This window comes from Zalophus californianus, chromosome 6 (genome assembly GCF_009762305.2).
Source record: "Zalophus californianus isolate mZalCal1 chromosome 6, mZalCal1.pri.v2, whole genome shotgun sequence".
Taxonomy (NCBI): Eukaryota; Metazoa; Chordata; class Mammalia; order Carnivora; family Otariidae; genus Zalophus; species Zalophus californianus.
In genome coordinates, this window is record NC_045600.1 from 12,827,141 (window position 1) to 12,843,259 (window position 16,119).

General features: G+C 37.8%; 1 protein-coding gene across 2 annotated transcripts in view; it reads left to right on the forward strand.

Moving 5' to 3' along the window:
* The window catches only part of RPS6KA5 (ribosomal protein S6 kinase A5), a 178,490-nt gene that overhangs the window by 42,207 nt on the left and 120,164 nt on the right, over positions 1–16,119 (forward strand). For both annotated transcript variants that reach the window (XM_027571517.2, XM_027571516.2), the window contains exon 2: positions 10,091–10,162. In XM_027571517.2, the coding sequence (XP_027427318.1) occupies positions 10,091–10,162 (72 nt within the window). The remainder of the gene's footprint in view (positions 1–10,090; positions 10,163–16,119) is intronic.

Sequence of the window (16,119 nt, forward strand, 5' to 3'; positions counted from 1 at the left end):
CATTTGCTCTTCTCCCAATAACTTTTTTTCTCTACCCTTCTAAGTTCCCTGGGACCCCTGTAACAAAAGACAGATTAACAAGAGAAAAGTATACACATTTATGTAACAAGTTTTATGTGACGTGGGAACCTTCCTAAGGAAATGAAGACCCAGGAGACATAAACTTAGCATTTTCATGTTAGGTTTGATGGCATGGAAGGTCATAGAACAGGGGTATGAGAGGGCAAATGTATGAGGTAAGCGTAGTAACCTGGGAGAAACTTAGCAAGGCCTGTTTGTTCGGATTCCTGCCTGTGTCCCCTGTCTCCAGAAATAGGGATGCTCCTTTGTCTGGGTCTAGCGAGGGTGCCTCTCGCGGGGAAGTTTTATGACTTGCTTCAGGGGGTGGTCAGAAACTCCTTCCCTGAACCTGCTGTTGATTTTCAGATTCCTTCAGTTTAAAATATTCAGTATGCCAAGGTGCTGTGTTTGGCAGGTAGCGTGTTGTAAAACCCCGTCAGCATGCTGTCTCTGCCAAACTTCAGTTCCTTGTCTAGAACTGTCTACACGGCAGCCTTTTTGGGATGCCCTGCCATCACTCCAAAATCAGTGTTGTAACCCCAAAAACTTCCCCTTTCGACCTTCCCTTTCAACTTCCCCTTTCAACAGAATTCATCAGTAACACTACCATTTACTAGACTTTCATTTCTTGTACTTTTTAAAAAAGACTTATTTCTTTGAGCGAGAGAGCACGCACACGCAAGCGGGAGGAGAGGGAGAGGGTGAGAAGTAGACTCCGTGCTCCGCGGGTGGCTTATCCCAGGACCCTGAGATCACGAGCCGAGCTGAAATCAAGAACTGGACGCTGACTGAGCCACCCAAGGGACCTCATTTCTTATACTTTAGATATGGGGCCAATGCCGGGTGGGGGGGGAAGAAACACAGTTCAATTTATTTATCTTTGAAAGTGGGGACCCTGTCCTGTTTGCTTTTGTGGTCTCAGCACCCAGCTTAGGTATTCAGCAAGTGTTTTTTGAACTGGATATTGCAGTGATTCTTAGGCTCATTCTCTCTTTATTCTAGTTTCTACTCAGACCGGATTCTTGTTAGCACACATCTAGCTGATCGCAATAACCTCTCCCCCTTTTAGCTTTAGTCTTTCTTTGCTGCTATCCACATGGCATGCTATTGCCAAAGTAGTTTTCTAAAACCTTACTTTCATCTTGTCAAGAGCCATTGCTGCTTATTGAGTCAACTCAGACTAATTAGTCTGGCATTCTAGGTTTTGAATCAGCTAGTTTTGTGTCCCTGTTTGATGTAGTACTTTTACTGTTTTTCCCCACATAAGCCCATCATAGCTAATTAGGACCATCCTCTTATTCTGTACTAGGAAAGTACTTATTCCAACTTATGCTTTTTTTTTTTTTTAAGATTTTATTTACTTGACAGAGAGAGCGAGAGCGAGAGCAGGAACACAGGCAGGGGGAGTGGGAGAGGGAGACGCGGGCTTCCCGCTGAGCAGGGAGCCCGATGAGGGGCTCGATCCCAGGACCCTGAGATCATGACCCGAGCTGAAACATTTAACCGACTGAGCCACCCAGGCGCCCTTCCAACTTATGCTTTTGCTCCAGATACTCTTCCAGCCCAGAAGGCCCTAGCTTTTCTCACATTTTCAAATCCTTTAAGACCTGACAGCTGGCTCAGGTGTCCCTAGGTACCCAGTGAGTATTTGTTAAATGAGTAAATGAGAACTTGTATTCTCAATGAGCATTTTTAAGTAGTTTCACGTGATAATGATATTCCCCTTATTGCCCATAGACTCCATAATCCTTTCTAATAAATTACATTTCTTGTAGCTTGTTGCAAGTTTAATAAATGATTAATCCGTTGAATAAAATCTGGCATATGAGTACCTCCCTCATATGCTAACAACTTACTTGAAATGGCTTCAGATGCATTATTCCTCTTCTTTATTCTACTTTAATTGTAAAAGTGCTTTAAATTAATCCTTTTCTTAGCTTTAATACAAGTGAATTATTGGATCTAATCAAATGATTTTGGCACATGCTCTGAGCAATTACATTTGTGCAGCTTAGCAGAAACTATGGCAACAGCATGAAAAATGTGTTTTTCCTGATTGTTTTCCTCCATAAAATTGGGAAGTTCTGACTTATACATATCAACTTAAAAGAAATGGTCATAGATAATATGCATTACAAATTATATTTGATAGTAGAATTGCCTAGAAAGTTGGGTTAAGAAGCCGGGTATCATTCATAGGTTTATGGCTCAAATCCTGAAAGAATATGCCAAGGAAATAATAATAGTAATCTTTGGTGGGGATACGGGAGATTTTCAAGGTCTACTTTAAGCCTGTTTATATTGTCTATTTTTTTTAAGCCACAAACCAGAATTATTTTATAATAATAGTAGAACCAGCAACAAAGCTATTTAAATTTGGGAGAAAAGACAATAACCTGATTTTTCTAAATTTCTTATTTAAAAAATTATATCGGCCATATTTTTCTACATAGCACATAACCATATTATTATTTGAGGAGCCAAATGAATCCAGTTGTGTAAAAAAACCAAGTACTTTATATTCATTGTGTAAGACAAGATTTTTCCTTTAAGAGCTATTAATAATTCAGACTTTTCTAAAGAGAATCTGTTAAACATTGAAATTCATTTGAGTTTTGGCAAACATTTTTAAAAGATCCATTGACTTCTTGTAAAAGAATTTGTGAAATTCAGCTTTAAAAGTGATTTCCTAACCAGGAAGAATGCATTATAGGATAATAACACCAATGAAGAAGTAAAGGATTTTCAATGGGGTAGTTTCTAATATATTAAAAAGAAAAAAATTGGTGACAACTGCTTTATGAAAGCATTACAACTGTTCACAACTATCTTTTCTAAATGAATAAACTGAGCAATGCATTAATGTAAAAAACTACAAATGCTTTTGATGAGAGGAGACTGTCTAAGCTGATTAATTGTAGAGATAGGCCTAACGTAGACCTTGAAAAGTTTAGAAATACTCTCTTCGTTTTAATCCAGGCTTACTATTTAACAACTCAAGAGGTGTAGGCATCACAAGAGTTGCCAGATATCAACAACTGGCATGGCAGTACTATTATGTACCAACTAAATAGCTCTAGTCTTAAGTTTGTTGATATTCTTTGGTATTTTATATATTTGTGAAGCGTTTTCATAAGGCATTCTTTCTGTGGGAAGGAGTTAATCCTTTTAGTTGGAAATTAGGAGCTGAGGGTAAGGTTTTGGTGCCAAGTCATTATAGCCAGAAATTCAGAAATGCCCAAACTCTGCCCAGCCAATATACTCTTTGCCCTGGAGTCCTGAGGGGACTGTCTGCAAGAAGCAGTAGCCCGTGGGACTCAGAGTGCCACATTAATAAAGGCTGTGCAAACTTCTAGCACATTAGTGTAGAACTCTCCTTAAAAGTGCCTTGGTGCAAGTAGTTCAGGCTTAAGGCCTAAGTCAGGACTCCTACTTCCCTCCCAGCCTCATCTAATCACCATTTTGGGACCAGCATATTGAGGTGTGTGAGTTAAAAGGTTGGAGGGGAGAACAAACTAGTAAGTGAACCTCTGAATCTGCTTTGTTGACTGCTGAATACAATTGTCCCCCCGCCTTATCCACGGGAGAAACGTTCCAAGACCCTCAGCAGATGCCTGAAACCACACATAGTACCAAACCTCCTATATACTATGCATTTTCCTATACGTACATACATAACACACCTATAATAAAATTTAATTTATAAATTAAGCACAGTAAGAGATCAACAACACTAATCAGGACAGTTAAACAATACACTGGATTAAAAGTTGTGTGAATATTGTCTCTCTCTCAGACTATCTTAGGGTACTGAACTTACCCTTCTTGTGATGATGTGTGAGATAATAAAATGCTTTCGTGATGAGCTGAGGTAAGGTGAATGATGCAGGCACTGTAACATAGTCTGACCTTCTGAGGATGCATCACAAGGAGGATCCTCTGCCCCCCTGGCCAGTGGTGATCTGCAGGTAACTGAAGCCATGGGTAACTGAACCTGTAGGAGGTGAACCTGTGGAGGGACTGCTGTATAGTAAAAGGAAAGTGCAAGAGAATGGCCATTGGGCCCCCATGGCTCAGGTCAGGCCAAGAGTTTGAGGCAGTAACACAGACCCTGGGTGAAGACTTATTTTAACACAGGGACCCCACCTACAGCTAACTGTGCCCAGTCAGGATTTTGGGCTCTTGAATAATTAGGTTAGTAACTTCTCTTACCTACAGGGAGAACTAGACAGGGGGTGGGCAGAGGCTCACCTGACACAGGAAAAGGAGCTCCTGCAACCACAATAAAGTGCCATTTATTTTTACATATGAAGGAAAACAATGGACAGTCCTGTCTGTCAGTTGTAAAGGCTTATTTCTGGTACAGTCTGGCCCCAGGCGTGGAGTACCTTTCTCACCATCTGATCAGCGTACATTTTGGACTTCACTAAGGCATGTAATGACTCAGAAATGCAGATTTCTGTAATTGGCTGATGTTTACTTCACCTCCAGTGTGAAATACAATATGTAAATATTTTAAATCTTGTTCTAGTAAATGTTGGTGGTGTTGCTGGGAAGTTTGAGCTCTTCATCTGAGGTTAACAATTTAATTAAGAGAAAATGTAGTTTATTTTTGGACTTTCATGTTCAAAGGCTTCTACTTATAATAACAAGTAATAGCATAGAAATGAGAACCATTTAAATACCTAGACTCACATGCTCGACTATGTGCTTGTCAGTGCTTAGGATTCTATATAGTATCCTATTTACCATTTGTTTGTATGTGTTTTGTTGTTAACACAATGAAAAAGATCTTTATAACTAGTAAATTCTCCCCATGCCTAAGTATTGATAGAGCTTCCTATTGATCTGCTTCCATATGTCTGATTACTTACTTTGCCTAACAGATGTAATGTAAAAGCGTTATATGGATATTAAGTTCAAGACCCCTGAGGTGTCTTACATCAAATCACCTTTTTAATTTTATTTTACTCTTTGAAGTTAACTTGCTAGGGCAGTAAAGTAGAAACTTTATAATTGCAGGGGAAGAGAACCTTTCCCTTCTTTTCTTCTAGGTTCTTTGGCTGGCCTAATAATTAAATTGACAGAACACAAATTAACAGAGAAAAAACATTTAATTTTGTATGTACAGGAGCCTATACAGATAGGAGGCTCAAAGAAGTCACCAAAGCAGGTGGCTTTGTGAAAAATTGGTAAGACTGAAGCGTTTGGGTTTGAGATAGTAAATTAATGAGGAAGTAACAGAGTTTGTTTATATAGCTCTCTGGGCCCCAAATCCCCTATTTCTGGTAATAAGGATGCCTTCTACCCTCCTGGTACAGGGAGGGTACCTTTCAAATGAGAGACTTATTTCCTTGCTTTTGGGGGAGGGGGGGCAGAGGAGGTCAGTGTCCTCATTTCTCAGGCTGTTTCTTAAGTAACTTAATTCAAAAGAATCAACATGCCAAAGCATATTTGGGGGTGGCGTATTCTGCTTCCCTTCATCCTGTTGACTATATGAAGGAAGACTTTTGTTTCTTGTAATTTCAGAAAAGACCTCCTCCTGGAGAATTCCTTAGCAGAAAACAACTGTAAAACCTGGATTTAATATAAAAAGCAAGTGAACAGAAGCAGATAGGCTCTACTCGGGTGTACATAGTTGGAGGAGAGAAGGAAGGAAGCTATAAGAAGTAAATTTGCCTTTTCGCTGATTATAGCTTCAGGCTAAGTACAGTCTGTACTCTGGAGACTCTGGTGGAAAAACAATAGTCTCTCTGGCCAGGGGGACTAGAAAACTGAAACCAGAGAGCCCTGATCACTGAAGATAGTAGAGAAATCCCAGAAGAAGAGCCAGAGGAGGGGGAGTCCTTTGTGAGCACACATCTCTTGCCTCTGAGCCATGCATGAGTACAATGGACTCGGAACAGCTCAGCTGGAGACAAAAAATCTGAACTGGACTGGAGCTGCCTCCAAAGAAAAAGAGTTTACAGTTTAGGCCAACCCAAGATATTTGCCAGCTAAGCAAAACAAAGAACTCTCACTGGAGAAAAAAATAACAATTTCATAGTCTTCACAAATTAACATTTCTACAAGCCATAATTTTCCCATATATGGAGAATCAAGAAAATGGAACATATCTGAAGAGGAAGAAAATCAGCTGAGTCCTACCCTGAGATGAATGAGATATTGGCAGTAGCAGACAAGATTTTTAAAGCAGCTGTTATAATATCCTCAGTGAAATAAAATGTCATGCTCTCAGTGAATAACAAAACAAGAAATCCTATCAGATAAATAGAAACAATGGGAAAGAACCAAATGGAAGTTCTAGAATTAAAAGATACAATATTTGACATAAAAATTCAGTAGATGGATTTAACAGTTGAATAGAGGTGCAGAAGGAAAAGTACACGAACTTGAAGATAGAGTGATAGAAATTAATTTGAAGAACAGAGAGAAAACAGATTGGAGCAAAAAATGAACAGTCTCAGAGACCTTTTAGGTTGAATTAAACAATCCAACATGCACAGAAATGGAATCTCAGAGGACAGAGAGAATGGGATAGAAAAAATTTTTTGAAACGTTAAAGCAGAAATTCCCCAAATTTGATGAAAAACAGAAACCCACAGATTCAAGATACTCAGTGAATATATACCAGGCTGATTGAACCCAAAGAAGTCCACATCAAGACACATCATGGCAAAACTTTGGAAAGCCAAAGATAAAGAGCAAATGTTGAAAACAATAAGAGAAAAATGATAACATTTCTAATAGAGGAGCAATGATCCATTTAATGACTGACTTCACCTCGGAAACCACGGAAGCCAAAAGAGAGTGGAAGAACATATTTAAAGTGCCGGAAGAAAAGAAAAAAGCCTGTCCTCCCAGTATTCTTTATCAAAGGAAAATATCCTTCAGAAATGAAGAGGATTCCAGAATTAGTGGTGGCAGTGACACAACCGTGAGTAGACTAAAAGCCACGGACGTGTACCCTTTAAAAGGGTGAGTCTTATGGAATATACCTCAATGGAAAAATTTAAATGAAGGCAAAGTCTTGTTCATATAAAACAAAACTCAAGAGAATGCACTACAAGAAATGTCAAAGGAAGTTCTTCAAGGCTGAGGAAAACTTATACCTGATGAAATTGTGGATCTTTGGAAAAGATAAAAAAAAAGATCATCAAAAATGATAAATATCTACAGAAAAGGGAAAGCCTCTGTCTTTCCTCTTATTTTCTTTATAAATCATATAAGTTGTGCATATATAGCATATATAGAAGATATTAACTCCATTTAATATGTATCTATATTCCATGAAGAATGATTGCAAAGTTTCTATATTTTTAGGGAAATGGTACAGTATTAATTATAAGAGGACTGTGAGTAATTAAAGATGTATACTGTAATCCTTAGGGCAACAACTACACTAATAATGCAAAGAAGTAGAGCTAAAATGCCAGTGTGAAAATTGAAATGAAATTCTAAAAAGCATTTAAATGCTATCTTTTGTTGTTGTTTTAAGTCAGGAAAGTAGAAACGTGAGAACAAACAATAGAAAAGACAAGGGGCACCTGGCTGGCTTGGTTGGAAGAGCATGCGACTCAATCTTAGGGTCATGTGTTCAAGTCCCTCATTGAGTGTAGAGATTAATTAAATAAATACAACTTTAAAAAAGAAAAGAGAAAAAAACAAGTTGGAAACAAATAATAAAATAAAATGGTTGACCCAAATCCAACCATCTCAACAGTTACATTAAATTGTTAATAGATTAAGTTCAATGGGTATAGAGTTTGTTTGCAAAATGTAAAAAGTTCCAGAGATCTGTTGTAAACATAGTACATCTAATTAGCACCACTATATTATACACTTAAACATGGCTTGGCGGGGGGCAGGGGGGTGTCTCAGTTGTTAGGCATCTGCCTTCGGCTTGGGTCATGGTCCTGGGGTCCTGGGATTGAGCCCCACATCAGGCTCTCTACTCAGCGGGAAGGCTGCTTCTCCCTCTCCCGCTCCCCCTGCTTGTGTTCCCTCTCTCGCTATCTCTCTCTCTGTCAAATAAATGAATAAAATCTTTAAAAGAAAAAAAATGGCTAAGGTGGGAAATTTTATGTTATGTGGTTTTGACCACAATTTAAAAAATTTTAATTATGCATTTGGTTAAACTTTGGAAGGACACTGAAATCACTTATCCCCCTGAAATTTTTAATTCTAGAAGTTCCTAGTTGGGTCTGATTTTCTTGAAGTTGTAGGCCCAGAGCATTGTTTACTTACAAATGCTTACAATAATGCTATGGCATATAGCAAGCTCTGTATGAATTTAACTCACTGAATCCTCATCACAACCCTATGAAGTAGGTATTATTTTATTTTATGCCATTTTATTATGGACATTTTCAAATATACGGAGAATTTGGAAGAATGACATGTTGAACACTCTTACACTCACTATCTAGATTCTGTAATAAACATTTTATCTATTTGCTTATCACATATCTATCCATACCTATATTCATCCATTAATCCATCTTATTTTTTTAATGCATTTCAAAGCAAATTGTAGACATCAGTATGCTTTGAGGGTAGGTATTTTTATTATCCTCATTTTACACTAGAGGGTACCTGAGACAAAGAAAAGTTAAGTAATTTGTGTAAGGTCACGTGGCTTTTAAGTGGTAAAACTAGGATTTGGGCCAAGCCTGCCTTAACCACATCTACAGAATGCTGGTTCACATTATATTATAGGTATTACCATAAAAAATACTTTTGGGATCCAATAAATTTGACAAAAACGTATCTCAGTTTTGAAGATTCACATACAGATTTTCATCTGTGAAGTTCAGCAGTAAAGAAACCCGATTAACTTTGTTTAAGCCAACCATTTCAAGTTTTTTTGGCTTGAAAGCATGTTTTCCTCCCAAATATAACATCTGTTAACATCGTGTAGTATAGGACCAGAATCAAAGGAATATACTTGGGAAAATACTCCTTCATACGATATCCTAATTTTGTTTATTTAGGATAGAATATGTTTTTAAAGAGTTTATACTTTTTAAAACAAATTTTAGAGCTGGCAGAGATCTTAGAATTTATTGAGACTAGTGCTTTCATTTCAGAGATGAGGGAACTGAGACACTGTAGTTAAATGACTAATGCAGGCTAAATCATGTGCAGGTGCTTAGTGGCAGAAATGGGAGTAGAGGGGCGCCTGGGTGGCTCAGTCGGTTGAGCGTCTGACTCTTGATTTTGGCTCAGGTCATAATCTCAGGGTTGTGAGATTGAGCCCCACATTGGGCTCTGCGCTCAGCATGGGCTTGAGATCCTCTCCCTCTGCCTCTCCTTCTGCTCGTGCTCTCTCTCTCTCTAAGATAAACAAATAAAATAAATCTTTAAAAAAAAAGGGGGGGGGCGCCTGGGTGGCTCAGTCAGTTAAGTCGCTGCCTTTGGCTCAGGTCATGATCCCAGGGTCCTGGGATTGAGTTCCGCATTGGGCTCCCTGCTTGGCGGGGAGCCTGCTTCTCCTCCCTCTGCCTGCCTCTGCCTGCCTCTCTGCCTACTTGTGCTCTCTATCTCTCTGTGAAATAAATAAATAAAATCTTAAAAAAAAAAAAAAAGGAAGAAAGAAATGGGAGTAGAACCCACCTTAGATGCTGGGGATGATATTTAGTGGACACTCAATAAATATTTGTTAACTAATGATTATGTTGTCTAAATCTGTCCCGTTTTCTTTGTACTGCATATCTAGCTATATATTGGAATTTGTGTTTATTTTCAGATTATCTTGATCAGTAGTGAGTCTATTAACACTTTATTTTTATGTTAACTTCAGGTACAAATGATATAGCTACTAAATTCTAAAAAAGTTTGCCTATAATATATAATATACAGAAAATTGCACAAAACATAGCTGTATGGTTTAACAAATAATTATAAAGTGAACCCTGGCTTAACCACCCAGGTCAAGTAATAAAACATTGCTGGTATTTCAGAAGCCTCCATGGGCCCCCTCCTGTTACTGATCCCCTTAATTATTTCTTTTTTCTCTTTCTTTTTTTAGCTAATTTAACAGGACATGCAGAGAAGGTGGGGATTGAAAATTTTGAGCTCCTCAAGGTCCTAGGAACTGGAGGTAAGTCTTAAAAATTTTTTTCTAAGCCAAAAAAAAGTGTTTGTTATTCTTCTGACAAAGGACTCATAGCCTTAATACGGAAATCGGTTAAAAATTTAAAAAGCATAAGAAATCCAATAGGAGAACTGTCAACACGAACGAATGATTCATAGAAGAAATACAAAAGGGAAAATTTGGAAGAATTGGCAAAGATTTAGGAAAACCAATTTCTTTTACCCTGCTGTTGGGAATGTAAAATTAGTTCAGTCTTTACATAGGACACAATACTAAAATCACTAACATTTATAGAGAGCTTGTGACTTGCCAAGTACTCTGTGAAATACTTTATACTGATTTAACTCATTCAGTCCTCATTCCACTTTATTCATATCCAGTGGTCATCATGTTTGATAATGAAAAACCCAAGACCCTTCAGAAACCTTAACAATATGAGTTTGGTTAAATGGAACATGGATCTTTATGTTCTATAATCTATACAATTGGATTGAAATGATCTGTATTTAACATTTTTGAAAGTTCTCCATACTGTAATAAGCTTTAAAAAAAAGGCTACAGAAGAGAATGTACACTATACCATTTCTGTGAAATAAAAAATGGTATGAATCAATGTCTCCATGTACACTTGACCCTTGAACAATACAGGGGGTTATGGGCACCAATCCCCTGCACCCTTGGAAGTCTGTGGGTAACTTTTGATTCCCCCAGAACTTAACTACTAATAGCGTCCTGTTGACTGGGAGCCTTCCCAATAACATAAACAGTCAATTACATATTTTGTATGTTGTATGTATTCTATACTGTAGTTGTACAATAAAGAAAGCTAGAGAAAAGAAAATGTCATTAAGAAATAATAAGAAGTAGAAAATATATTTGCAGTCCTGTACTGTATTTACCCAAAAAATTCCATGTATATGTGGACCCGTGCAGTTCAAACCTATGTTGTTCCAGGGCCAACAGTCTATGTGTATATATGAAATTCTCTGGAATATACACCAAAATGGTATCAGTCTCAGGTGTTAGGATTTTAGATGATCTTGGTTTTCTTCTGTGCCTCCTGAGTTTTTGCTACTGCTGTTCTTGCTGCTCAAGAGTCAGGGCCTCCTGGGTGTATGGCCCGTGCAGTTGCAGCCATCCCCACACTCAGAAGAGCCCCATGTTAGGTGTAATGCTCTGCTGTCACTGTTCTGAGATTCTAAATGATTCGTGAACAAGGCACCCCACGCTTTGATTTGGCAACAGGCCCACCAGTTATGTAGCTCGTCTTGCCAGGAGTGCACCTCCTCTCCTCTGCTCTCCCTCTGGAATGTGTTGTTCTGCAGTTACACCGCAGTGAGAACTTGAGACTCTTATTTTCCATCCTCCAGGTAGAAGTGAAAAGGAGGATTTTAATTCTTTTTTTTTTTTCCCTATCCTCAGCAGGTCTATTGTCTCTTTCCTGGAAGTGGGGCGAGAACCTCAAAGGATAGACCATTCTTCTTCCCCAGTAGAGTTTAGCTTCACGCTCTCAGGGGCCCCTTTACCTTCCTGGATTCCCAGCCCCTGACAGGAGGGATTGCCGCTGTTCATATGAGCGTATCCGCCCATACTTTCCGAAGGGCCAAGCCTTCTAGCAGGAGAAAAATCCTTTCTCCTGGGCTTCCAAAATCAGTCCCAGGCACTGCCCTCCCATACTCATGTATATGTAATTTGTCTTTAGGTCATTTGGTGTTGAGCCTTTATGCCTCGGGCCTTGCCATACAAGCTCTTCATAATTTTCCTGAGTAGTTTAGCATATTGTGTAGAGCCAGCTTCTACAGCTGCCAGCGAATAAACCCTATGATTTATTTTCATCAACTAAGTGTCTTATTGTCAGGAAGAGTATCGTATAATTGTCAGCTTGGGAGATTTTACTGTGCATTCTCTCCTTCAGATCATTTGTAAAGATGTATTTTTAAAGCAAACTAGCCTCATCCTACCATATCACTAAGAAATCATGCTTTCAGAATACCAAAATCATGTCTTTTATCCTTACGTTTGCTTCCTCTTTCAAAGGCAGTATCAACTCAAAGGAGAAAAGGGGTCACAATTGTATGGTGACTGGATTTCCTTGGAAATAGTGCTTGTGCCATTTTGTCAAAGGGTTTTCAGGTCAATTTATGTTATAGCCACAGAATTTGTTTTATCTGCATGGTTTTTATTCTGATAGCCCTATTGCAGTGTAATCACATGCCTTATTGTTCATCCATTTAAAGTGTACAAATCAGTGGTTTTAGTATATTTACAGAGTTACGCAACCATCACCACAACCAATTTTAGAACATTTTCCTTACCTCAGGAAGAAACTGTGAACCCTTTACTACCTCCCAAGATCACCATCCTCCCAGCTCTAAACAACCACTAACCTACTCTCTCTATCTTTTGATTGGCCTATTCTGGATATTTCATGTAATTGAATCATGTAATTGGTGGTCTTTTGTGTCTGGCTTCTCTCACTTAGCATAAGGTTTTCTAGATTCATCCATGTTGTAGCATGGATCACTGCTTCTTTTCTTTTTATGGCTTAATAATATCCCACTGTATGGACATACCACATTTTGTTTATCCATTTATGAGTTGCTGGGTTGTTTCTCCCTTTTAGCTATTATGAACAATGCTGCTCTGAGTGTTCATGTATGAGTTTTTGGGTGAACATAAGTTTTAATTTCTCTTGGGTATATATTAGTGAATTGCCATTTCAAATGATAATTCTATGTTTAACTTCTTGAGGAACTACTAGACTTTTTCTTTTTTTTTTTTAAAGATTTTATTTATTTATTTGACAGAGAGATACACAGCGAGAGAGAGAAAACACAAGCAGGGGGAGTGGGAAAGGGAGAAGCAGGCTTCCCGCAGAGCAGGGAGCCTGATATGGGGCTCGATCCCAGGACCCTGGGATCATGACCTGAGCTGAAGGCAGATGTTTAACGACTGAGCCACCCAGGCGCCCCACTACTAGACTTTTTCTAAGGTCGCCACACCACTTTACATTCCCACCAGCAGTGTGTGAGGGTTTCAATATCTCTATATCCTTACCAACATTGTAGCTGTTCTTTTAGAAGATAAGTTATACAGATCAGACTAAGATCATGTTTTATTCCAGATATCATCAAAACCAAAAAACTTTCATTTAATATTATTAGATAACTTTTCTGAAGCAAAATAGACATGGAATCTACAAATCTTCTCAAGCCCCTGTTAAAATGTGGTATTAATTAATTTTCATCACTGAATTTTATAACATGTAACAAAAGCCATGAAACTAATTCTGTTCCTTGATCTGTCAATTTTATATTTGGCAGTATATTCCAAATACATAAGTAGAAACAGAAAGGCAGTGTATGTTCTCTTTCTGATAAGATGACAGCTTGCATATCCTGAAAAATCCCCCTCATTTTTAAACTCCTAAAGTGCTGGATAAAATGCCTTTAAAGAAAGTCTACTCTATGGTCTAGGTCAGCTGGTAAGAATAAGGAAAATCCTTGGAATCCAAAAAGAAAGTGGGAGCAGGAATCTAGAGACTATATAAGCTCCCTGAAGGCAGAGGTTATTCTGGGGAAATCTACCAGTAAATTGTGAGCTAGTTCTTTGGATTTCCCATTTTTATGCTTGGTATGAGAGATACCATCTAAGGCTCCCAAGAGGTAGAGAAGGCTACTGCTTAGCAAAAGACTAAGTGAGAAAATCCAGCCTGCAAAGGGAGCCGCAGAGGAAGTTTTCCTGCCTCAGCATTGGCTCTGGGTGAAGAGAATAAAAAAAATAAACAGAAGCCTTCCCTGAGCATTCACAACAAAAGCCAGGCATTGTGCAGGTTTGCAGCTTGAATTTGTACACATTTGTATGATCCCAAAGAACAAAAAATAGGTAAGAATTTAGTTTACAGTAGTACCAAGTTGGTAGTATTCCCAGGTGCCTAGGAAAAGCAAATGTAAGTCCTCTTTGAAAGAATGAACTGTTACCTAGACCATAAAGAAGTACTGAAGAAAGTTTTATAGACATGATCTTAATTGCGAATGATCACAAGCATCCGAGAAGCAAGTCACCAGACTGTTGGAATTATCAGGTATGAAATATGATACATATGTTTATATGGTTTTTAAAATTAAACAGAACTTTGATGGTAATATTCAGGAAAAAAGACATACTACAAAATGACTGGACAGATTTGAAAGAGAACCAATAGTACTTCTAAAAGTGAAAAATAATGCAAATTATAAACTCAGTAGATGGTTTACTAGCAGATGAGATCTAGCTAAAGAGAATTAGCAAATTGAGAGATGGATTTGAGGAAAATAGGCAGAATACAAAATGGAGAAAAATGAGATGGCATTTATAAAAGAGAGATGAAGACATAGAGGACAGAGGGAAGATACAAATTTGTCTAATCAGAATCCCAGAAGGAGCTAATAGAGGAGGGGTAGTAGCTGAGAATTTACTAAGATTGATTGAAAATATGAATTCACAGATTGAAGAAACAGAACAATTTCCAAGCAGACAAATAAATGGAAACTTTTACATGATACATCATAGAGAAGGGGATGAGCACCAGAGTAGGAGAGATACCCTAAAAGCAGCTGGAGTGAAAAGACTTATTTATGAAGGAAGAGCAGTGATCAGGCAAACAGATGCCTTTTTAGCAGCAACCATGAAAGCCTTGGAAGACAAGAAGAATACCTGCAGAATTCCCAGAGAAAATACCTGTTAATTTAGAATTTTATACCCAACAAAACTATTTTTCAGACACACAGAAGCTGAGTGTGTTTTCCACCAACACATCCTCACTGGAAGAATTTCTAACAGATCTCCATGTAGGGACAAGGAAAGTAACCTCAGGAGAGTTTCTGAAATGCAAAAAGGTTTGGTGGGTAAAGAAAATCTAAAAAACCATAGTTGTAATGTTGAAATCGTGGGGTTAAAAAAAGGAAACTGAATTATTGGACAAAAATAGCATACAGTTTGGGAGGTGATAGGAATTAGTGTTCTGAGGTACTATTCCTCAAACTTTAACATGCTCACAAATCTTGAAATGTGTAAATTTCCAAACCAATTGAAAAAAGAATAGAAAACCTTAGTGTCCTATAACTGTTAAAGAAATTGGTAAGTAAAATAGGACAGCTCTTGATAAGAGTTTTAAGAATGAGTTCTGCCAAACATTCAAGACATAGATAATTCTAACCTTCCACAAACTCTTTCAGAGAATAGAAAAAGTGGGATTCTTCTTTCCAGTTCATTGCATGAGGCTAGTATAACTTTGATTCCAAAAACCACTAAGCGAATATGAGGGAGAAAAATTAGAGGCCAGTTTCAAACATGTAAGATTTTTAATATCAAATTTATAAAATCAAACCTGGTGTATACTTTCTTTCAACACAATTAATATTTTGTCCTGTTACCTGCCTCAGCTTTTTGAGTGGTGTGATCACAGGTCCTTAAGACAGTTTTGCAAAGGTGAGGAAAGAGATTGTTAGTAATGTTTTACCTTGGCATTTTCATTTCATGCTTTTTCACTGTCATATTATTGGTCTATTGTTAGCTGTGGATACTGCTTTTCCTTTTGTCAGCTGACAGTGTGCTTGCTCTTATGAGAACATGGAATAACTAAGATGTCATTGTAGGTATTTCTGTATTTAAAATCACATTTTTGATGACTAAATGGAGTAGGTGGAAACTTTTCTTATGAATATAATAAAATCTCAATTTTTATTCAAAAATTTCACCACTAATCTTTCAGTTTCATTACCTTTTTAAGATAATTTTTTCCAGCACTACTTAGAATAATAGAAAAGCCTCATCAGATGTCTTTATGTGTCATGCCAGGTTTTCTTTGGAAGTGAAACTGAAAATTCTTCTGATGAATTAATTTTTATGTATTTTGAACTATATAAAATGCTATTCATCCAATATCTTGAAGACTTTGTGGAATATTACAATATCAAAGATTT